The 26,225-nt window shown below is 33.0% G+C and overlaps 1 protein-coding gene across 6 annotated transcripts in view; it reads right to left on the reverse strand.

The window, feature by feature from the left end:
- The window catches only part of Pde11 (Phosphodiesterase 11), a 139,927-nt gene that overhangs the window by 81,558 nt on the left and 32,144 nt on the right, over window positions 1–26,225 (reverse strand). For 2 of the 6 annotated variants that reach the window (XM_013324475.1, XM_013324473.1), the window contains exon 1: window positions 7,922–8,298. The exons of 1 other annotated variant lie outside the window; for it this stretch is intronic. Coding sequence is in view for 3 of the 5 variants with exons in the window: in XM_013324474.1 (XP_013179928.1) it covers window positions 10,350–10,394 (45 nt within the window). In the remaining 2 variants the exon portion in view is untranslated. Of the gene's footprint in view, window positions 1–7,921; window positions 8,299–10,349; window positions 10,395–26,225 lie in introns of those variants that run through there. 3 more of the 6 variants (XM_013324477.1, XM_013324478.1, XM_013324474.1) reach the window with 3 other exon arrangements.

The raw sequence follows: 26,225 nt of genomic DNA on the forward strand, positions 1-26,225 counted from the left end.
TTTACAACATTAAATTTAAAAAAAAAACAAGACGTAAAAGGACTCAACTGTTGTACCAACCTATGATTTGAGACATACAATGTAATGACTAATATTATTAATGCGAAAGTTTAGATGAATGGATGTATGGATGGATGTTGGAAGGTACGATTAGAACAGCTGAACGGATCTCGCTGAAATTTGGCATAGGCTACTTTGGAAGTTTTTTCAATTCCGCGCAAACAGTCTCTGGTGTTATAAAGATTCGACACATTTCTATCAACCTCTCGTACGCCTTAAGATGTAAAATAGGAAAAATAAGTATTGGTTTGATCTTATATTTTATTACACCTTGGTATTCCCCGCGGTGAGACATTCCCGGCGGGTGTCACCGCGGCGCCTGTCTCTAATGTGCAATCATAACCACTTTCCGGTTTGTAGGCGCCATAGACTAGACAAATTACTGGGCTAACGAGATTTACTATCTTATGTCTGACGATGCGTAAATGCGGTGCGTCAGATAATGAACTACAAAACACAGTAAATTATACTAAAAACTTCTGCTCGTCTTACTTTAGTGTATTCTAGATGTGACATTAAACGATATCAAACTACCTACTATCTATAATAATCAAAATGACAAACATCTCTATATTTAACATAAGGAGGTAAGGTTTAATAAGACCCTTCGATTCGAATCATTCAATTAATATCTAATGCCTTTTGCCGCTGTTCAAACTATCTGAGAGAGAAAAGTCTAAAAAGTCCCTTTAATTGAAAGTTAAACAAGCGAAAGATCGATTAGTTCAGTCACAGTAATTGTAAAGTAATTGTTGAATTTGTTAAGCGTATCCTATGACGAGAAATTAATGTTTAATTTCACCTTAGTTCCGTCGACCTGAGGTCATCAAAAGTCGCTTAGGGATTATCAAAAATTCATCAACATAAATGTTTTACTTGTTTAACCCGAATAAATATTTAATGTGAATATTTACATGACCATTTCCGAGTAATATAAGTTCTTCGAGAATTAATGAGTTATTATTTGAGTTCGCTATTTACTTATTTAAATTGCCTTGTGCCGGTGTTACTCATTTATCGACAACTTTACGACATTCAAAGCAACACTTTGTTTTTAACATCTATTCACGATAAAACTAGAAAACCAGCATAATAAACTAATTAGAATGTCAAATATAAATTAACAATTTACCGTAAAATTCCACTGCCGTTACAAATATAAATGTAATACAAAACGTATTGTCTCTGTTTCATAAAAGAACTAGTTGCTAGCCGCGACTCCGTCCGTCCTATGTAGGTTACTTCTTAGATTTTTTTAAATTCCGGAAGAATACATATTCTTCCAGACTAAGCTCTACATTCATGTCAAATTGAGTTGAGCCATTCTGGAGATACCTTCAAACAAACCATCCATTTAAAAATTAACAATCATAATATTAGTAAGAGTACTTCTTACTGTAAGTAACTTAAGATATGACAGGGAAGACAATATATTATACAAGTGGCTTAAGAATGGAAACCCACAGTAAAATAACATATCCAAATTACGCTTAATTCGAAGTTGACAACTTAAACAAAAATTATTGAGTCATATTTAGTTTTCTACGAATGAATATCAATTTGGAGAAGGAATATCATACTTTATGATAAAAAAGATCCGCCAAAATATCTCTGATTACATATCCTTTGTGACCGAAACCCTTAATAATCCTTATTGATATGAAAAATCTAGAAGTATTTATAACTTTCTTCATAATATTGAAAATCAAAAATTATAATACGGAAATTAAGTAATGGTTGAATTCATTTAACTTAAAAAATTATGTCTATTTTTAGGAATCTCGCCGTCGTCTTCTGCGCATATACTTTCCTACCTAGGCGCTCGGAAAGCCCCAAGGGAGGTGACTAGACTAGGCACATATTTACTTGAATTTCTCGGTCGATTAAACGAATTTCGGTATTTGTAAAAACCATCAGGAGTGCTTCACCCAAAGTTATTAGACTCTGATGACATATTCATAAAAGGTCTTTCGTCTTAGTGCAGATTTCTCATACTAAAAACTACTAACCAGTGACCACTTCGTTAGTCCCAGTACAAGGGTTGAAAAGTACTAAATAACTGTATTGCTCTTGACAACTGAATTTCATTTATATTCAAAGTAAATAAATACTAAGTATATTTTTAATCAAATATCAAATTTCGCAACATTGAACGAAAACTGAGAACACAAAGAAGACAATTTCGGAATGTTATTACACTCCGGTGTTGAGAATTAAATTAAGTTATTTTTAAACCAGACTTTATCAATTTAAAAAAAAAACTTTCGCTGTATTATAATTGTTATAACTCTAATTTGGTATTTTAGAAAAAAGGTTACGTATTTTCTACAATTTAGAAAACTTCATTAAAACGACCGACCCTTATCCCTACAAGAGTCGGCACAGTATGTACTACTCCTCCTTACATCTCTATCAACCGTCATATTTGAATTCACCCTCTTCTTACGCATATCCTCTTTCAAACAATCCATCCATACTTTTGTCGTCTTCTACCTTTGTAGCCACATTCTTACCATGTATTTTATGATATTACTAGCTGTCGCCCGCGACTCCGTCTCTACGCGGATTAAAAAAAAACTTAATTAGTAGCTTATGTGATCGATCTATGTCGAATTTCAGCGAGATTCTTTTAGCCGTTCCGGAGATACCTTCAAACAAATATCATCCATCTAAACATTCGCATTTATAATATTAGTAAGATATATTGTTAAAAAATTGCTAGCTATGTATAATTTAGAAGAAATTACGTATATTGTGAGCTAAGAAATTGACTAATTTCAATGCATGAGATGTTCTAATAATAACAGATATCTAACATTCTCGTATGTCTTTGTTTTAACCTTCAGTGTTCCGTTACAATGTTGTGTGTTACTTGATATTTTATAATATTAATACTTAACTTGGAAAACGTATTATAAAATTATCATTATAAAATTTATAATTATATTAGTAGCATACTGGACGTAAAATTAAATATTACGATAGATTTTATTTGAAATTATAGTTTGAATTTAAAGGTGCCACATCATTGCCGAAATAAACTATCGCTTTTTTTTGTGACTGTATTTACAGCTTCACCTGGCTTAAGGTGGCAGATCGCAGATGGCGCTTAGCCTGAACCTCGAGAACTATCGCATACCCAAATAACTATATGAAGGGCTCTAGCTTTTGAAAAATGTTTAATCGGAAGCCCTCAAGGCCTCATAGAAGATATTAGGGAACTCCTTCCAATAGTAAACTGACACGAGCCTATTTTAAATATGAACTGGGCCGTCTTAAACCGTGTGTATAACATTGGTGCGCCCAACAATGTACGTACTTTTAGTCGCACACAAACTATAATAATTTTAGAAGACAAACGGCGCTAATGACGAGTCTGATTTAATTTAATAGTATATTGGGTAAAATTGTGGGACATAGTAAGTATAAAATAAAACAGTTGTCGGTAGCATTGCGACAGAAAGCGATAGACGACAGCGTATCGCGGTGTCGCCCCGGCGCGGCGTGGCGTTTGGAAGCAGCGCAGATAACGTGAACAAACATTGTAAAAATGCCAAAATACAAGATAACACACATAATAAATGGATGCTTAATGGTAGCTCTGACTCTTTGTGTACTGTACATTATCAGTTAAAAAAAATTCAGACAATTTTAATCGAAAAAAATCAGATAAAACATGTAAATCAGTGTAAAATATTGAATCGATCAGTATACCGGCATTCACTTTCGAAAAAAAACTCTTAATGCCTTAACCAATTAAACATTATCTTTTGAATGTACTCAATTAAAGCTAAACTTTCCTTAAAGTTCCCTATAATTGAGAGTCACCTAGCAATCTCAAAGTGTAATATTAATTACTTCAGATATCGGGCATATGACATTTCATTCATACAAAGGCTGCATCACCACATTGACCTCCCGGAGGGTCTGTCCGGAGATGTGTCACCCGCAACGACCGACCATCGGTTATCAAACGCATGTCAAATGCACTACTAAATATTGATAAACTGCAATACAACGAACTAAATTCCAATGGAATTGTTTAGCTAGAAATACATCCTACTATTATTATAAATGCGAATGTTTAGATGGATGGATGTTTGTTAGAAGTTATCTCCGGAACGGCTGCATGGATCTCTGAAATTTGGCATACATATAGAACATAGTCTGGAAGGACACATAGGCTACTAATTAAGTATGTTTTTAAACTCGCGCGGACGGAGTCGCGGACAACTATTGGTACTATATATTTAAACGATAGAGAAGCAAAACTGGTTCCAAATTAAGAAAAAACAAGTCAACTCAGAAGTTGTAGTTGTTGCGATTTTAGAGAGAGTATTTTTATAAGCGTCATGCCCATTTTACTGTAAAATTCTTCAGCCTCATCGCTCTCTTTTAATACATATGTGCTGATATCTGTTTTATAGAATGACAAAGGTTTGCTTTAATGAAAATTTGTTTTTAAACAAGTATTACGTCGAAGGACACCCTCAAATGACATCATACAGATTGTATATAAATTAATTGCAGATTATTATACAGCATCAAAAATATCTTTTTATTTAAGATATAATAATATTCAAACGTTAAACAGACATTTCGCTTTAAATGAAAACGCTAGCGCCATTTTTCAATACTAATGACCTGACCTGTCTCCTCCTATTCACAGCTGTAGCGAACATCTATTCTTTGCTGAAATAAAGTGGACTTGGGCAAGATGAAATGTTTCGTGTTCGTGTATTTAATTGCATTGGTGTTATACTTAGGCTCTATCACTTTAAGTAAACAAATGGTAGACACTGATTTACCGTGGGTTTCTGAGACCAAAATCCGTTAAAAACAAATTGTTATTTCTCTTGTGTCAAAGATAATGACAGGGATGCCTATTTTATACAGAGATTTTTGAACTCGGAAGCCAACTCATTAATACATTTAATTCCTAAAGAAATCATATTTAAATTAAATTAAAACCCGATACTTTGTTTTTACTAATTTGCAATATTATTCGCCAATTTTTTTTTACTTCAGATTAATATTATAAATACGAAAGTTTAGATAAATGGATAGATGTTTGTTATTACGCTCTCCAGAACAGCTCAGATCTAACTGAAATTTGGCATAGATGTAAAACTTTTAATGATAAATGATGATAAAGATGTAGAATTTATTTTATAATTATTCGCGGATGCAGTTGCGGGCGACAGCTAGTTATGCAATGCAAATAGAATACGCTTGAATGTATGGTGTTCAAATATTAAACGTGTTGGTCAAATAACTGACAGACTTTACTTTTGTGGTAACCGTCATAAAATTAATCCACTATAGTGAAGTTAAAAACATACACAAAAACAATACTCATTCGTCCAAAACATATTTATCTACTGTTTACCTATTTGTCAGTCTGTACATGTAAACGTGAACGATAAATGCAATACTTTGATAGTTTTGATTACGTTATCACTATTAATTAAGATTTATTTATTTAACCTTTATCGGTTTTTACAAAAAAAAAAAACGTAACTACAAGATCCGTCAACAAATGACTGATACTCAACATTAACCGTTAACAACAATCGATAAAGTAAATATCGTTAATGGCAACTCAACGAATTGGATATGCTTCAAGAAATTATATTAAACGCATATGCAATTGCGTTTATCTATGGGCAACGGTCACTTCGCTATTTCAGCGATTTCAGGTGGCCGCTCCCTCGTTTGCCACCTTATGATATAAAAAAAAATGCGAATGTGTAGATGGATGGAACGGCTGCATGGAACTCGCTGTAATTTAGCATCGATGTAGAACATAAACTGGAAGAACACACAGGCTACCAATAAAGTTTTTTTAGTTTCGCGCGGACGGAGCCGCGGGCGACAACTAGTACACCATATACGTTGAAGTTATAAATTCAAAGCAATCTTACTAATATTACTAATGCGAATGTTTAAATGTATGTATGGATGGATGGATGTTAGAAGGTATTTCACGCATCAACGGATCTCGGCAAAATTCCCAATAGATGAAGAACATAGTCTGGAAGAACACACAGGATTCAAAGTTTTTCTTAATACCGCTCGAACAGAGTCGCGGTCGAATGCTAGTATACTAATATTTCGTCTGTAGTCGTAAAAGCATTATAGAAATAAACATAACTATAACAAAAACTTTACAAGTCTCGGAGTAACAGTGTAATAAAGACTTAAAAATCTCATTGGTCTCTTGGTTTCATGTATATTATTATGCAAATTTGCGTCTCTATCTGCCATTTTTGTTATGCGCTGTCTGGAGTACAACCTATATTAAAATACTCGCGTACAATGTACCGAGGAGAAAATATTGTGCATACAAAATGCATTTACATAAATTTGATACACTAGGGGCAAAGAATACATAAAATAACGGACATATCCACAAAACTTGTATAGAAAAGTATAAATTGACAGTCTTTTGTTTTGAATTTAATCATAAACGTGTATGTTGTATTTGTGTGTTTCCACTATCAAAAGACTTGTTTATAATATCTGAGAATCAATAGTTTACGAGAAAAATAAGATTAAAGTTGAAAAAAGCATGCAACGATTGTTTCGAATGAAAAAAAATATTTTGCGACTGTGAGTGTCAGTGTCGGTGGCATAGTCAAGATTGAGGAATTAAAATCCGAAACATCGAGCAGCATGCGTACTTGGATAAAAGATATCTTTTGCCCGTAACTCAGTCCGAGCGTAATTAAAAAAAACATATTAGTTGCCTATATTGTCTTCCAGAATATGTTTTACACCTATGCTAAGTTTCAGCGAGATCCATGCATTTATTCTGGAGATAGCTTCTAAGAAATATCCATCCATCTTTTCATACCTCCGAACCTTTACATTTATGTAAGAAGTAAGATGAGCGATGAGTTGTATTAAGACCGATTCTCTGACTCTACCAACCACTCCGGGTCACCGGCATGAATCATGTTCTTATTCAGAACATACCTTAAGTTACTGCTGTTGTTTTTTTTTCAGATTCATATATCATATTTTCCTCACTTGTGTAAGTAATCCAAACTTTTTTCATAATTTTTTTTTTACAAATAATACGGCGATTTACATTTCTAACCTTCATTAGTATTTCTAGCGTTAAGAAATTGTTACATAATATTAAAGTTATTATTATATCATATTATTAGGCTTGAGGAATTAATTTTGTGACATTGGAAACGTTAAAGATTAAAATTAACGTAACTTTTACTGCACTATAAGTCACTTTTAACGAATTATTTTGTTATGAACAAGTTGCGGATGTAAAGAAGGTATATTTATAAACTTGAGTATTTACACTTGGGCCTACTTATTTGGTAGTGCATTTTATTCTATAATTAGTTCACCTCTTTAAAACTTAATATCACGAGCTGTGATCTTGACGTGGTAGGTAGGTAATTTGACATTTTTAGTCGAAGTTGTTATTCACCTTATTTTAATTGTTAAATACGAATCTAACGCGCATTTATTTAAGAAATTACTTCGATATTTCATCATACTATAAGAAACAAACAAGTGGAAGAAGTCATAGCTGACCAGTAAAACTTTAAACATATAATAGAGACACGTAATAAAACGACTGAACACAAGAGAACACAACACAACTGCGTAGATATGTACGGATTATACCAACACATGTTGATGTAAAGTCTTGTGTTTGTGATCGTCCATTGCGTGCATCATAACGTCAAATTTCGTTTATACTTTCCCACTTATTTATAATTTGAATGCGATAAACATGCCAGGAGTGTTGGATAATCAACAGGTCGAAAACATAGTAATTAAAGTACATTTTTGTGGACAATGTGTAATGTAAATCAGCCGGTGTCATACTTACAGATAACGTTCCACCGTTTCGACCGAAGAGGTTAACAACACAAATGTTATCCGTCAACAAAAACACAGGAGATGCGGTGCAAGCGTGTTGCACACTGGGGCCGTTAACCCGGCACCGGCGGCGGGCTGCGTTTCGAAAACTTCGCGTCGGAGCGTTTAGTGAATATTCAAAAATAGACCGAGTGTGCGTTGGACACGCGCAACGGTGCATGTAGCGTCGCTCGCGGACGCCGGGACACGTCGCGAATCGACAACGGGAGCGGACTATGAGCGCGGCCGACGGAACACAGCGAAAATTTGCGTTGAAAAGTTTCCAATGGATCAAAGTTGGGATCGCGAGTTGGGCCCGACGCGGCGACAGCGCGACAGCCCCGCGACGATCGGAACACGACTGGCGTCCGAACGCCGCCGCCGACCGCGCTCCGCCGCGCCTCGCGCCTCGCGCCGCACGCCGCGCGACACCCACACGCCGGCGCGCGCACGCACACACGCGCTGCACGCTCCACGCACGGCACACACAAGCGCACGCCGCTACCACACATGCACCACGCGACTGATAAACAGATCAAAAACACAACACCACAATGCACTGCACTGCACTTATAAACACACCCCAGCGTCCTGATATAGCCGTGCGGTTAGTGTTGAGTACAATAGATATCTATAGCTGGTAAGATATCGCTGACCATGTAGTGGCCACGTAAATCCACTGAGCACTGACGGCGTAACATTAGTAAGTTGGAGCTATCTAACCTCATCGACGACACTCTATGACCAGGTTAAAAGTTATGGATCGAGATAAGAAATTAGCAAAAGGAATATTCCGAATGAATTATGAATGTAGTCTCACAACTTCTCTTATCTTTAATGAATGTTTATTTCTTGAATAAACTTACTTAATAATGCGGTTTGTTTGCTAAAAACTAAACAGTAGTACAGGAATACATTATAAATGTTGGAATGATAAAATTTTATCATTTGAGTAAAGTAGTACTGTACAAAAAAAATGAACGAATAGACTTAGAATATTTATGTTTCTCATAGAACTTCCGATACGTCATTTACCATATATACCATACGAGTATACTATATCGACTAAATTAAAACAGAAATTTTTATCAAAAATGTAATAGATATATCAAGAAAGCTTTATAGCAATGATTTTGTACATAATTTATATACCAGAAAACCTTGTAATACATCGAACGTCAATGTAGTGTAGAGCGGGAGACATAGACAACGAAACGAACGTCAGCATACTTTGATTATTAGGGCACAGGATCTGTCCATCGCGCGCATTGTCCTGTGTCATATGATAATGAATTATAATGCGGCAAACATACGTACAGAACATGAGACAAACATACGTATAGAAAATAAGATAAAGAAATAGTACAGGACAGTAAGAATATATGACACTTTTTTGACATTGACACAGGGGCGCTAGTGAGCTAAGATAATTTAGTTTGACTTATGTTTATGGGGTCAGACAACTTTGTTGCTGTATATAAGCTCTAAACTTGCTCATTGCTCATTTAGTGTGTATCAGTTTTTGTGTCAGTACTCTGTCCTTAAAGATGTTACAATTATACATGTCGGCTTGATATGCAACTATATGATTGTCATCTTTACTTCACATCTGACAAATGTAGCACTAAGCATGATACCGCAGCGCGGCGGCTCGTCTAGTCCTTTTCTCTATAGTCAAAGTCAATATACGAATGCACATGGCTATGAGTCGTACGAGGTGCGAGTGCAACACGCAATACGCAATGGCCGAAGGCGTATATACTTTGTAGCACACATCAGTAGGGCCGTCTCTTCAATTTATTATAAAAATCCGTAAGTATCCAAAAATAAGGTTAATCGTAGGGCTGTCACAAATTACACAAACCTGCAAAAAATCGTCTTCAAAGAGACTTCATAAATATATATAGATTTTATCGTCCAGAATCTATTTCTGTTAATTGTGTTATGTTTTTTTTTTCAATTATATTTTGTCATGTTCGTTTTTTTGACTTGATCTTCAAGTTCATCAAAAAAACCTAATTTTCTTGCCAAGCACGATTTCTAGGAATAACTTCCTACTAACGTATAGCCTAATGAGAATGTTTTGATAACTTCATTTTAGACTAGCGGTTGTTCGCGGATTCGCGTGACGAAATAAATTTCTCAAAATAACTTTCTTCATTTTCACCTCCGTTAAAGTTTACGAAACTTTTAGAATATTTTTTGCTATTGTTTCAAAAGTTAACCTAGTAATCAAAATTAATAGAATACTTTTGGCTATTTTTAGATGAAGAAAGTAACGACTGTGAAAAACGTTAATTAACTTTCTTTGAAATAACAATTTGACCTTTACCTTTGTTAATTACAAAGGGTATTAATTAAAAAGGAATTACTTCGAAAAAACGTAAAAAATTACTTACATGTAGCCCCTATTTTTCGAACTCGGAAATTACCTGAAACAAAAACTGAAAATATTTTTTTAAATGAAGATTATTTTGTCACTGCTTTTGCTACTTTGTATTTTCGCTGTACAATAAACTATATTAGGTTAAATAAAAAAATATTCTCTATTTTTGTAAATATAATTTGAGTAAGCGATATAATTTACATATGTATAAGTTTTCAGACATAGCTATTTCTTTGCAAATAAGTTTAGCTAAAGAAATCCCAATAGAAATAGCAACAAAGCCTGTTAGTACATAGAAAGTTCTCTACAATAGGACGTATGAAGTTTTACTCTCTTGATACGATTTCAAATAGAATAGAATAGATGTTTATTTTTATCTATTCAAATAGGAAATATTTAATTCCTTTTAATATTAGATACTAAACACATAAGAATTAATACCGAAAATATTTATTGCGTTTATATTGATAGAGTAGGCGAAATGACTTTATTTTAATAGGAAATCAAAAATGTTGTCCTTACTACAAGTATCAGGCTTAAACAACTGTACAAAATATATTGTTTCCTCTTTCATTCTCTTTTTAGAAAAATAGTAAAGGCGACAGAAAATATGAAGAAAGGAAATGAGCTGTTGGATTTTGATATACTTTGGAAAATGATATTATTAAGTCAAAAGAGAAACTAAAAATATAAAATAGAATAAGGAAATAAGATTAGCACGCACTGTTTGTTTGATTATATATTTACAACTGGTATTTTGAATATCAAAAAAGGAAGAAAAAATCCATATTACTCTAAATATAAAATATAAAAATTATAAGTAAAAAGTATAAAGAGGTTCCGTATGTGTCGGCAACAAATAGAAATAACTATATGTATTTAAGCACATGACATAACTATCATATATTTGCATATGCATTTGAAGTATACAAATAGTAAATTCCTAACTTGTATATCATAATTTTCTCTACATTTCCCAAACTCTAAGATGCAAATAACTTAAAGTAAAAGTCAACGAACATTGGCAAGTTGCCAACAAACAATGTATCGCATATTTTACTAAATATCAATAAAGGATGAAAGGATAAAGTTATGCCTAGAATGATAGATAGGGTTTCTCTCAAAGTAAAGCCGGAATCAATATGAGAGCACTTGTGTATTGAGCAAGATTGTGCCTTTGAATAGGCCAATATTACGCTTACTATCGATCTTACTAACCAATTTCAATTACATTCTATTAATTCTGTTTGTATCGTGGCCGTTCATTTATAATGTAGACGCGTCATGGGAACAATAACCCATTTGATAGGTCACAACGTACGAACTCAAGTAAATCTTATAGATATATATAAAATTCTGATGTCACAATTTTCGTCCCCATACTCCTCCGAAACGGCTTGACCGATTCTCATGAAATTTTGTGAGCATATTGCGTAGGTCTGAGAATCGGCCAACATCTATTTGTAATCCCGCGCGGACGGAGTCACGGGCGACAGCTAGTAGGTATATAAAATTCTCGTGTCATAATGTTAGTTACAATACTCATCTGAAACAGCTTGGCCGATTTTTATGAAATTTTAAACACATATTCAGTAGGTCTGTGAATCGGTTACTATCATTTTTAATCCCGCGCGGACGGAGTCGCGGGCGACAGCTAGTATTGTTATATTAATCGACTTGAACTCAAAATACGTTATAGTATGTATGTAGATAAATGAAAAGTATTTTTACATTAATTAACATAAATTAAATTTGTAAATAAAAAGTAAATGTATAAAAAAATAAGAGCAGAACGACTACTCTCAACTCTACCTCTGCTTAATTTTGTTTATTTCAATTATTAATAACAACTTTAACTTTCTACACGAGTTTTATTTAAACTTCTAAATACGCCAAGTAATATGATTTTTGAGCCAAAAATTTTACGAAAAGGATTTTGTTGGGTAGAAAAATTGCAGAATATGTTGTACAGCTACTTTAGTTAATAGAATATTTAATGAAAGCATATTTTAAAAAACAATTTTATATCAGTTTCTTGGCAAGAATACGGCAGCTAAATCAGACGTGGACGTATCTAGGTTTTAAATATAGGTCAAAGTTAACCAATGTATAATTTTGTAAATTTTACTTTTTTTTTCTACTGCAGAAAAGATAAAAGTACTGCCAAGATCAGCGGATAGAGAATAAGTACAGGTCAGAGATGTTGGCAGTGGCTATATCGTATATCAAATGAGGCAAGGAGCCAAGCTTGTCAACAATCTCTATCAGAAAAGGATTAGTAATGTAATGCTTTAATTATCGATAACGTTTCTATTCATGGACGCGTTTGGGACAAATACGTACAAATAGCGATCTGTGATACGCAAACATTTCAAAGGTAAAGATAGGAATATATGTTTGGGCAAAAAATAAACTATCAAACGTACAGCCAAAACTGCTGGGTATAGAGCCATGAAAATTTGCGTAGAGGTTTATATGTTAGTAGCAGTTCGTCTGCGCGGAATTAAAAAAAAAAAACTTAAATAGTGTCCTATGTGTTCTAGACTATGCTTTCCATCTACGCTAAATTTATCGAGATTCGTTGAGCCGTTTTGGAGATACCGTATTACAAACTTTCATCTATCCATCCAAACATTTACATTACGAAGGGGACCACTAAGAAAATATTTTACGATATTCATCCCTATATGTGAAGAAAAACGCTTTTAAGCCTAAATTATTAACATTTTAGACTTTTTTCCACACGGACATAGGAGTAGGAATCAGCTCTACCGACCTCTAAAAGGTTAAATAAAAATAACATTTCGTTTCAATGATAATTTTAGTACAAACGTGTCCGATATTTCTTCGAATGGTCATTATATTAGTATTCTACTTTATTTATAACAGTTCCGTTTTAAAAATTGTTTCGCTGTTTGTTATCAATTTATTATCAACAACCTGTTTTATACAATAAATTTTATTTAATAATTTTGCTACTGCGATTATTCGATCCATTAAATATGAACCATATAGATTTATATGTTAATTAAAAATACCATGTATAAAATATGATTTTAAATCGATTATTGATTTTGGTCGTATGTATGTAGAGACTAGAGTCATCTAGTGTTGTGAAGTTATTGGATCGTTGCTCCTTGATTCGAGAATAATCTATATTTCATCGATTCATCGATAATTTATAATTAAAAGCAACTCATAAGTGATACGACATTATAGGAAAATATTTCTATTGTTTCCTAGAGCTAAGTAACATAATTCAAAGTAAACTGTTAACATATTATGTTCATTAACTTTGAACAATAAAAAACATACATTAATGAATAATTATTTACAGGACATAACATAATTTCTTGTAAAATTCTACTTACGTAACTAATACTTTTAACCATGGGTTTTTACAAAATCTCCGTTTAAAACATCGTTTTTTTTGTTAAAGAATATGACAGAGGTGACGAAATTTTTTATACAGAGCTTTTGACGCGTAAATCCACGGTAAGGCATTAAATATTTTGTATAATAATTTAAAACACCACTGCATTTATTTTAAACAAGTGCTTTTTAATACATACTGTATAAAGGAATGCGCGACAAATTATTCAGTAACTGTTGCATAAAATTATCATACTGTAACACATATACTAAAAATAACACGAAAACAAGAACAAGAAAGCTTTTTTAAATAATTTAAAGAAACTACTTAAGAAATCAAGTTCGCGCGAATTAAACAAGTTCCTTCAAAATTCTATTCGGAGTTCTCGATAACGATTAACCATGGGTTTCCGAGACCAAAATCTCTAAATAAAATATCTCGTCATCTCTATAATTATTGTTGACAAAACAGAGATACCTTTTTTTAACGGAGATTTTAATCACATAATGGTACGATTAATTAACAAGCTATATAAATGTCGCGAGTCATCTTACAGCTATGCAGAAAGTGTTCTTTAGTAATAATAACGGTTAAATAAATAAGTGTAATTTGTCCAAGAGCTCCAGCGTGTCTTCCTTAAGACTAAATAAATTATAAAAGATATTTTCAAGAGGAACATAATTTAAAATATGAAGCGGCGTCAATTCTCACTCGGCGGGAGAAAGATTCCGACTCTTTCCACAAAATGTAACGATAGCCGCCTAGTAGTGATTTATGATAGGATGCTATAATTACTGCAACATAAATCATTATGAATAATGGAAAAAGACGTCTCAACAGCTAAATATATTAAATTTATGAAATAAAATACAATTGGAGTTTTTACAATATCTTACTAATACTATAAATATGAATGTATAGATGGATGTATGGATGTTTGTTTGAAGATATCTCCGGAACGGCTCAACCGATCACGATTATATTTTATATGGATTAAGAACACATAGGCTACTTGTAAAGTTTCTTATTTTATTCGGCGCGGACGGAGTCGCGGGCTACAGCTAGTTCTTGGAATCAGCAACATCGGTTGAATAAATGGTAAATTATCACTACTTTACAGAAAATAGGTGTTAAATAGTTGGTGTTAGGTGGTGTAATGGTAATAGGTGTTATATTGTTATGCCTCATGAACAAAATCCCTACAGGTAGGGTATGGAAAAGGCTTCAATAAATAAAGTATTTTTCTTTTTTTAATAAAAGAAATTATTAGACTATTTTACGTATTTTCTTCATTAGTAAGTAATCAAATTCACTGGCCAAATAGTTTTTATTTTAATAAGTATTAAAATCTTTTTCAAAGTATATATTCTATCCATTTTATATTCAAAGCAATCTGTACTGGATTTGAAATCAATATAATAAAGAAAATGATTACATCATAAAAGAAAACATTGTGAGCCGTCAATATCTCTAAAACACAATAGAGACGTATTGAATAGCATATATAATATAAAGGCACGTGTAAGCCATATAAACGACCGTTTATTCAATATCGATTTTATTGAAATCTTATTTTGCAACAAACTTTCAACACAACAACAGCTCTCGAATAGATAAAATTTATTTCGAATTGAATCTGGATAAGGTTTCCACGAGCTCGTCCTAAGGCGGATGTGAAATTTTCCACGGGTCGCGTTTAGAATCGTTCAGAATTGGCGGGTTTCATTCATTCACTGGGATTTTATTTTTAGTTCAGTCATTCTGGTCCGGAATGGTGTCATCGGCGGACACGCAACTAGCTTTAGAGAGTTGGGTAAGCGAACTTTATGTCTTCAAACAGCTGATCGATATTCGAATATATTAAGTTAAGTAAAAATAATTAATTTTCATGATTAATTCAATAATGTCACACATATGTACCTTCGTTAGGAAAATCTTCAAATCCTGGATTAATAAAGTAGTTTAATAATATCATTATTACTATTAGAACTAATAAAAGTTACAATTTACTTATTTAATTATTATTATAAAATAATAAAAGTCGTCGGCCAAAAAGTATTGTTTTTATAAATTTATCGTAATGTTTTGATTTGTATTATATTCCTCGTTAAATAATTTACAACATATTAATTTATTTCAGTTTATTTAGTCGATTGGAAATAATTAAATTCAATAGATTTCCGTGTGTCAATATAATAAAACAGAATACGACGAAAAATCCACTTTAAATTGTAAATCGATTTTAAGTATTTTTAATGTTTCGCGAATTATTATTATATTAATTTCAGTATCTTTTACCATACTTGTATCTTAATGTTGTATAAAAATTATTCCAAATTATATTTAAAAAAACAAGTCACACGTGTACTTTGAAAAACTTAAAATAAAATAATAACAAGATATTTTTGTAAATAAATTCAGTTTAATACACACGTGTTTTGTTTTGAGAAATCGCACACCACATTTTATATTCAAAGAACAGCTACAAACGCCACAGCCAAAATTTATATGCGTCAACTGACTAAGGATCGGTTTGAAATGTCTAATAACAAAATCATGAATAATTCATAGAAATGATATATCGTTCTGTTACATTTGCTTTGTACTGTGAAAATTCACAGACGCTTACATGTTTTAGTTACGTTTGTTTGTAAGCCGGCTTTATTTAAATACGTTGATTGTTAAGTAAATTATACATTAAAATATACAGAATAAAATTGTGCAAAATTAATATATAATATACTTTCCTATCAGTCATGGAAAAGTTGGCAAACGAGCGTACACCTGATAGAAGTCAGAGACAGAAATATTAAAACAAAAACGCATCAAATAATAATTTTAAAGTTTCCGTTATTACCATATTCTTGTTATTGCTTTTTGTTTTAATTTTGAGAAAGCACGCGACGAGCGCGTGGTCAGAGTGAACTGTTTATGTTTTTCACGGGATATTCCATGTGACGTCAGTCTCCAAACCGAAGCGTTTCCAATCCAAACATCTGGACCATAGCTTTGTATGTCATCGTAAAACGCATCTGATTGTAATAGTAAAATAACATAGATCGCTTCATAAATCAAACTCTTATTGAATGAGAAAAATCATTCACATTTCAATGATATTGGATTTTGAGTGCGGAAATATTTTCCCGTGACGTTAATACTGTTGATGAGTATCTCGGAAAAATTGGCAACGAAGTTTAATTTTCGCTTAGTGACAAAATCGAAAGGAAATTTGAATTCCTTACTTTTAAAGATGCTCCTACTAAACATTGATTTGAATTCATATCCTACTTATTATTGCGTTTGTTACCAGCATGTTGTTAACTTCATCAATTTATAATCTGACCAGACACATTATAGTGATAAAAAATGTACACTAAAAGAATTAACGTATTATGTGTTAAAGTGTTTCCATTGTTACATAAGGTCAGTTGCTGCGTTGTACTGCACCAAATCCGTTCTACTTTTCCCGGCCCATTGTTTACTTTCCAACAAACTAATTCCTATACATATTAGTTTTGTACTAACAACAAAACTTTCAAAAGTACGCTGTGAAGAATACTTCAAAGAAGTAAACAATTGACAGTAAGCTGCTTTTTCCAATTTAAAGTTCGAAGAACCTTATTAATTAACTTTAAATAAACTATCTTTTGCCGGCCAGTCGTGAAATTAAAAAATAAATAGCCTATGTATTCTTCCAGACTGAGTTTTACTATATCAAAATTCATCGAGATCCATGCAGCCGTTCTGGAGATACATTCTTACTAACACCCATCCATAAATATTGACTCGTATTTATGGAATTTATTATTTATTGATTTTCGTATTATTTAGAAAGATAAGATGTAAGATCATAGAGACGACATATTAGGAGTGGTAGAGAATATTACATGTATAAAAAATACACTATTCAGTGGACATTCCCAAATAAATTATATACCCTTTATTAACCAAATATTTCGAGAACATTTTCGTGTAAATATTTGTATTAAGAAGTTTATATGAAAATATTCGCACATTTGCCCCGAACTCGAGCTATCAAAATAATAGCGGTACTCCACAAGTACGCATACTTCGCGAGTCGCGACGTTACAAACTTTTATCCAATTCAAATAGTTTTCAACACTCATGAAAATTAATTGAGACACTGCTCTGAAAACCGCAAGATATTTCAGCTTTAATCATGATCTTGAAACTTTCAAAACTAGCTGTCGCCCGCGACTCTGTCCGTTTGGGATTAAAAGATAAGGTTCCTAAAGGGTTTTTCCGGCAATTATTCAAATTTTTCTCACCCTTTAAACCTTCCTTAGACCTCCAAGAACAAAATAAGAAAAATACGTTCAGCCGTTCTAGAGTTTTAGCGAGACTAACGAACAGCAATTGCACTTTTACGGCACAGTAACTGTTAACTATAACTTTGAACTAGGAAATGCATTTTCAAGATTAGAAGACAATTTTAACATTCTGAGGTATACTTTATAGTTAATAAAAATAACACCCGGTTTAATATCAACAAAAGCTCACTGACTACTTTCGCGAGACTGGTCATAAAAGTAGATAAAATATTATTTTTTAAGTTCAGTACTAATTTTATAACATTGAAATGTAAATATATGGTTCATCTAATTAATTAATTACCCTGAACATACTTTTAACGTGCTGTATCGAAAAAAAAACTTAATTTTTTCGGAGGCCTAATTTTAGCCCTATTTCTTTTCCCACTCTTGTCTTATAAAAATGTTTGGGAAGGGCAAGTGGACTTAATAGAGAAGTGGTCGCATATGAAGGGAAAATATTCTCTTTCTGTACATCGATTAAAGGACACCTATGCAATTTAAGTAACCGCTTGCTTGTTTGCCACTTTATTAATTAAATTTGAAATTAATTAAATTCGTGTCCCATGTAAACGCAGCTTAAGAAGATACAATTCATTAGATAGATATCGCGTAGTAACATATCCGCATGTCTAGAGATAATTAACGAGAAGCATTCACTCGAAACCGCTCCGAGCTGTACCGCAGATTACTCCCGGTTATTTGCTAAGATCATGCACCGGATAATTTATTGCGAGACGCCATACCCTCATGAGGTTTAATAACGCGCTATGTGATACATCAAGTCAGAAACCATTTCACGTACGAAAAGGTGAATTCATCGCAATTTTCGTAATAATAACTGGTTACAATACTACGCAAAAAAGTGTCGTAGTACCTATCTGTGTGTAGTTTTATTGTATTTGGATACCGATTTTAAAAATAAATAATTATGTATAATAAAATAAAATAGTAACAGATTTTTTCTTACCATTCCAATAAGCTCTAGGCTTGTGCTAGGATATGGTTTACGACAACAGTCGAATGGAGAAATCTGTACCCCTGACCATTAGGCTAATCTCGCTACAATTAAAAATAACTTTTTTATTATGAATGTTTGCTTAGCAATAATTATAGTTGCCATTATCAGCTCACTATACGTTTCCACTGAGGAGGTCGTAGCCTGCCCTAAGTTAGAGGTGACAAAACTATAGCCAAAGTTGTATGTAAGTTGTATGTCTGTGCTATATACAAAGAAGTAACAAAGTTTCCTATAAAAACACACAAAGGGGAAACTTTTAATAACCAGCCCCGAAACATTGACCCTCTATTTTATCGTCTTCGCCAGATGTAGGCTTTCGCGTAATTAAAGTTCGTCGCTCTTACTAACAAAACATGTTACATTAAACGACAATTATTAATACAGATGTTATTTTTACAAAATTCGTAGTATTTAATGAAAATTTGGCCATACTTCATACTAATATTATAAATGCGAATGTTTAGATGGATAAATAGATGGATGGATGGATGGATGAATGTATGGATGTTTGAAGGTATCTCCAGAACGGCTGAAAGGATCTAAATGCAATTTGGCATGTATATAGTTTTAGATATTTATTATTATAATTACAATCCTTTGGCGCGAATTACGCGCTCACATTGCAAATTCAAGTGTCAGAATGATTAGTGAGGGTCGACATTTTAGTAAGGCTAGTGTTATGCCAGTACACCGGCGCAATGTCGGATTTTCTTCCTAACAATAGAACATAGTCAGGAAGAACACATAGGCTACTAATTATGTTTTTTAATCCCGTGCGGCCGGGGTCACGGGAGACAGCTAGTGGTGTTATAAAATTCTAAGCAGGAAATGTATAACAAATATTAAATTTACGCAGTAATTTTTCTTGGTTCTGTAAATAATAGGTTTTATTGGTCATCAAACGTTCTCCCTACAGAACAATTCTTAGTAATTTACGACCACGCGATTCTCAGATGTCGTTAAAGATTGCAAATATAAAACAGTAAAGAGGTAAAATATCTATGGTGTGTTATCATTTTAAGATAAAAAGAATAATGCGGAATGTAATTTTATTTCAATTTGTCCACACCCTAACATTTTTAATTTTTTTTATAAGAAAAGGGGGCAAACGAGCAACGGGAACACCGATGTGTTCATAAGGAAATAATAGGAAAGCGTATTTGGTGGGAGAGAGGATGAGTAAGAAAGGGCAAAATATCCGTTCCTATTTAACTATTAGTCATGTAATAAAAGTGAATATTTGGATGTAAGTATAGATGTTTGTTAAAAGGTATATCCAGAACGTTTGCAAGGATATCGCTGAAATTTGACATAGATGTAGAACGTATCCTGGAAGAACATATAGGTTATTAAAGTTTTTCTTTTCTTTTCTTTTGGCGGCGGTTATCCATATAAACTATCGATATCAGATAACTGCTTATTTGTTTACCGTCGTATTATAAACCATTCATAACAGTTACGTAACAAAGATTATAAATTTAATTAAGACGGGGTTTCTGCAAACCCTTCTTTAGGCAGATCGCAAACAAAATCATTAGGAGTTGTCTCAAAACTTCCAAGGTTATAACAGCGTTGAGTCGAGCTAATTAATAAATGTCAAAACAATATTGTTTGAAGAGTTTGTTATACTACGGACTTATATCTCTAGTTTTAATTCAAGTTTAAACTACGATACTAGAGAAGTTCGACGTGTATTATTAACAAATTGTAAAAGCTAACCACGGGTTTCCACGACCTTAACGCCTTGTATCATACGGAACGATGAGGATGAAAACATTTTGCGATGAAATGAAAGATTTTACAGCAATGAAAACTCTGGTTTGGGTTCCGCGCCACAATCACCCTTAACTTCGCGTTGCGAGAGTTGGCGTTGTATTGTAATAAGTATGAAATGGCACTTACCACATCGATGACCGTTCACCGCCTGCAGGTGCCTAGTCACTTTCGGTGTCAGTGGTGTCAAATAAGTTTGTCATACAGTCTAAAGGCGCCAACAATGCTGCACCCTGATGCATCGCTTCCCGTAAGCGCGCTATAGACGCGTCGTTATAAAACCAAACGCGGAACACTTAGACTGTGCCCTGTTCGCTAGACAAAATGATACTACTTCCGACGACTTCCAATGCTGAATGTCAACTGTATACTAGCCTCGAATCACTCCCTTCCGCACACACCCCCGCAGGCCCCGCGACCAATCGTAGCGGTGGGAGAATCTAAAACTACCCGCATATGCGGGAGAATAAAAATAAGTCAACTACCGTCTCTAATCTATAAACCACCAAGTTTCAAATGTCATTAATATGACGTCAGTACATCGCAACTATACAGAACAATATATAAAGCGCTTTACAGCGAACATATTCGACTCTATATATCAGAAGTTGTGACAAATAAAAATAAAACTTCATCACTACTTGAACTTTAATTCTTATTTTGTAATTATTAAAAGGAAAAAACTTTTAAAAAAAAAAAACTATTCGTCAGAATATTCAAATGAGCCCAAACTCCATAAGATTGTGTCGTTTCGTGTTTCGTATCTTCCAGCTCCATCAGATCAGCACCGTGTAATCATAATATTGAATTGTCACGCGATTTACACATGCAAAAGATCAGCTCAATCAGTAACCGATAAATGGGTCTTTAATTTGAAATAATTGATACCAAACATCGAGACAAGTGAAACTAAATAAAAGATTTTAATAGTCAACTAACCGCTGGACTATCGGGATAGTAAAATTTAAATATTCGTTTATTAAGTGTATTAGAAATATGTTATATCAAAATGCGTTTGAGAGCGTTTTATGAACCATGAAAGCATTACTTTACATAAACAACTCATGTATATTTACGCCTTAACAATAACATTTGTAGTTCGCAGAAATCGTTAAAATATATTTGTAAACTAATAAAATATCAGTTTTATATTTGTAGCAATGCAATATTTTATCTCTCATACCTAGGTTTCACATTAGCTAGGAACTAGGACCAGGGGTGGCCAACTAGATTACAAGAGATCTAGTGTTTACTGACGTTCAGAAACCTGAATATTAAACAAAGTTCAATATATTAAATTATTATATCTTATTCAAAATGAACACCTACTTATATATTAATATCTAAACTAAATATTTCAAACATTGTTTCACGATTTGACACAATGTGCAGTTGAAAGGAAGCACGCATTTGCAGTTCCATTATTGTTTTGGCAGTGTTTCAACGTAAAGTTTGGTTGAAGTACTGAACAGTTATTGTGCAATGTTAGAATGAACGTGGTTTTTTAATCGTAACATATCGACGATGTTGAAAATATTAACTTAAAAAATCTCTTATAATTAGAAATTTACTTTATTTCATATCAATTTAATCTTAGTGGACTTAAATTGAATAAATGTATAATTTAAAAGGATAAAAAAATTACAACGGACACATTTAGATTAGCTGGAAATCATCAGTTATGTATTTTACGAACATCTAATAATCTTTTTAGTATTAAAATAAACATGAGATCGTTTAATTTCTTAAGATAAGGTGGCAAACGAGTAAGCGGTCGATTGAATTCACCAAAATGGCGTAGCAACCGCTGCGAATAGACCTTTATCGGCAGGAGATGCACAGAAAGAAAATATTTCCTCTTCCTATCCGTCACCTTCTCTGTCAAATTGTCTCTTCCATCTTTACTTGTAAGAAAAGGGTGGGAAAGATAACGGAAAGGAGATGGATATTAAAGACTTGTACGGATATACTTCACATACTGTTTTTTTTTCGTTACGTTGGTGGCTCAGAGGTCATGCACTTGACTTGCAATCTGCAGATCCTGCGAATCCCGTCATGTATCAATGTGTTTTTCAATATACATATGTACATTTATCCGACGTTCTTACGGTGAAAGAAAACATCGCGATGCAACCTGCACAAATCTGAGAAAAATTCAATGATGTGGATGAAGTCAACCAACCCACACTGGGCCAGCGTGGTTGATTATGGCCTAGTCACCCGTTACTTTGGGTAGGCTCCGAGCCCCTCAGTGGGGACGTATACGTAAGCTGATGATAACTGTTTTTAGCAATATTAAGAAAATAATCAAATATAACGTAGAAGAAATTTAATAAAGATTACTGGAAGTATTCACGGTATCCTCCGAGGAAGCAATTAAGGGGAATGCCTTCGCAAATGAAATTGTCAAGCTCTAACAATTCACTGCGAACATAATTCACTTACGTACTCGTGCGAAGTATTCGTGCGTATATTTTTCAAATGAATGATTTGCTTTTAAATTTTGACGTGATAAATAGTGCTAATAGTACAGTCGTAATTTAGCAGAACCTTATCGTTTCTGTTCTGTTTCTGAGACCAAAATATCTGTACTAAATATATCATCCTTTCAATATCTCACAAAACAGAAATTGCAATATGTTTTAAACTGAGATTTGGAAACCCACGGTTAGTGAATTTCTTCTACTAAATCTTATGTAATGGGAAAACTAAAACGGAAATTCCCGTTAAAAATGTATTGTTATCTCTGATTTGTAAAAGATAATGACAGGGATGACTATATGTTTGATAAAAAGGTTTTTATTTTGTAGAAAAAAAATCAAAAAGTTAAACCCTTTAATAATAATAAAAAACATAAAGCAAAATGTAGTAATAATCGACTGAGTTTAGGTGAAAACAAGATAATAAAAGCCTACAAAAGAATATAAACTTTACCCAAACTCTCGATCCATTAGGGTGGTGACAAACAAACTTATTAAAAGGTCCATTAAACAATTCCCGAACGTAGCGTCAGGTGAATTAAGGAATATGAAAGACGAATTATAGACGTAAGGGAAAACGTTATCACGTGATATTTATATTTAGGGTTGTCAAAAACTTAAAATATCTTTCTAATATTATAAATGCGAATGTTTATATGGATAGATGTTTGTTTGAAGGTATCTCCGGTAATGCTGAACGGATCTCGATGTTTGATCAGAACATAGTGTGGAAGAACACATAGGCTACTAATTCTTCTTCTTCGTATTCTTCATTACTGAAGGTCGTGCTTGTCTTGATATGCTTTTAAGACTGCGTCGACCAGCTGCCTCCACGCCGTCCCGTCTACGTCTACGGCTACTAATTAAATAAGTGTATTTTTAATTTCACGCGTACGAAGTCACAGCCGACTGCTAGTCTATTCATAGAATATTAGATATGTATATATTTAGTTTTAGGTTTTTTCTTGAGTTTAAAGTTACGTCAATTCTATAACTAACTAATAATAATATTAATAATCAATAGAAGGCATACAACATAGTAATTACGAGTAAAGCGACGTAAATAATAATTTTATTAATTAAGATGTTGTGTAACTAAGTGACAACCCTACGAATATGTTTGCTATAGTAATCTACAGTTAATTGTTTCGCAGCACTCTGTACAATTAATAGATGGTTATCTTGTATTCAAGCCCCTTCGGGTATTCAAGTAAATAACAATTGAATGTGGCAAATTAACTGGTTTTTTCCAGACACAATGCATAGTATAACATTCCAGGAAATCTTATAGGAACAGGCAAAGTGCTTATATAGCTAAAGTACTTTTAGATATCATTGAAATCTGATATGTATTGTAATATTATTTGCACCACAAATTATAATATAAATATTGAATGGTAATGAAATACTACATTGATTCCAGTTCGAACCAGTTTCGGGTTCAATTGCAGAAACAAAAATCAATATATAGCTGTCTCTATTTTTTTCATAGAGTCTAAAAAGGATGACTATGTTTTTATATGTTTATTACTTTAAGTAAATCTGTTAATAATGTTAGGAGCAAAAGCCTACTTCTTATATTATCTCAAGACTTTAGAGTGTTGATACCTAGTAATTAACTAGTAATATAATGAAGTTCTAACCGTAGGTTTCTGAGACCCAAACCTCAGTATAAAACCTATCATCATCCCAGTTAATAACTGGGATGATGATAGGTCTTTGACTAAACAGAGATAACATATGTTTTAAACGAAGATTTTGGTCTCGGAAACCCACTGTAAGTCATTTCTGTTGTTATAAACATTGTGACACAGTTGCGCGAGATAGGACCAAGTGTTAACATACAACACCAAGCTAACGAGCATAATTGAGACTAACTTTGAACTAAGCTCTACTAGCTTAGAATTGTACAATTCTATTTAAACAGAACTATTGAAACCGTGCCAAAACACACTAATGAAGTGACATACAAACATAACTACTTTTGTTTATCTATATATAAAAGAAAGTTGTGTTAGTTAGACTATTTATAACTCAAGAACGGCTTTAACAATATGTCTGAAAATTGGTGAGGAGGTAGCTTATAGCCTGAAGACAGACATAGGATACTATTTATTCACTTTTTGCGAATTTATGCCTTGAAGAGCTGCTTTTTATGTAACTTATCTATATATTAAGTTTTTTTATATATCCACGCGAACGGAGGCGCGGACGAGAGCTAGTTTATTATAAGAAAATTAAGAACGTAACTATGGGATTCTATTTTCAAAACTCGTATTATTTCCTCGTTTCCTAAAAAAAAATACATACAACTTTATTTTAAAAAGTTAAAAGTGTACGGCCTAATCTATAATCACACTTTTTCTCTTTTAATTTTAAAATTAAAATAATTTTGTTTTTAAAATAGCTTTTCCTTGTAAAAGTACTGTATGGTATTGTGAAATACGCAATTTTATTTCAAATATAAAAGCCGTTATGGAAAAAATGCCTTATTCACGTTATTTAGATAAAAAACGGAACGTGGAACATTTACTTTGTCAGCATTGGACGTTGAATTTCCTTACATTCGATTTATAAAGCACTTTGTTTTCTCAAGAAAAATCCTTTTACATTTGTCACGAAAACCGAAAGGTTTTGTTGTAAAGGGAACGTTATTTCCTATATCTATTTAAAGGAAGTATTCAATTATTTAATCAACCCCTTCTATTTTTAATTGTTTTATGAATATTATACATGTTACTAGCTGTCGCCCGCGACTCCGTCCGCGTAGTGTGAAAAACAAACTTAATCAATTCGAGGCAATTATTCGAATTTTTCTCACCTTTTAAACCTTTCCAAGACCTTCACGAACATTTCAAGACCAAGATAAGATAAATCTGTTCAGCTGTTCTCGAGTTTTGCGACACTAAAG

Source organism: Papilio xuthus, unplaced genomic scaffold (genome assembly GCF_000836235.2).
Source record: "Papilio xuthus unplaced genomic scaffold, Pxut_1.1 DF824992.1, whole genome shotgun sequence".
In the NCBI taxonomy this organism is placed as follows: Eukaryota; Metazoa; Arthropoda; class Insecta; order Lepidoptera; family Papilionidae; genus Papilio; species Papilio xuthus.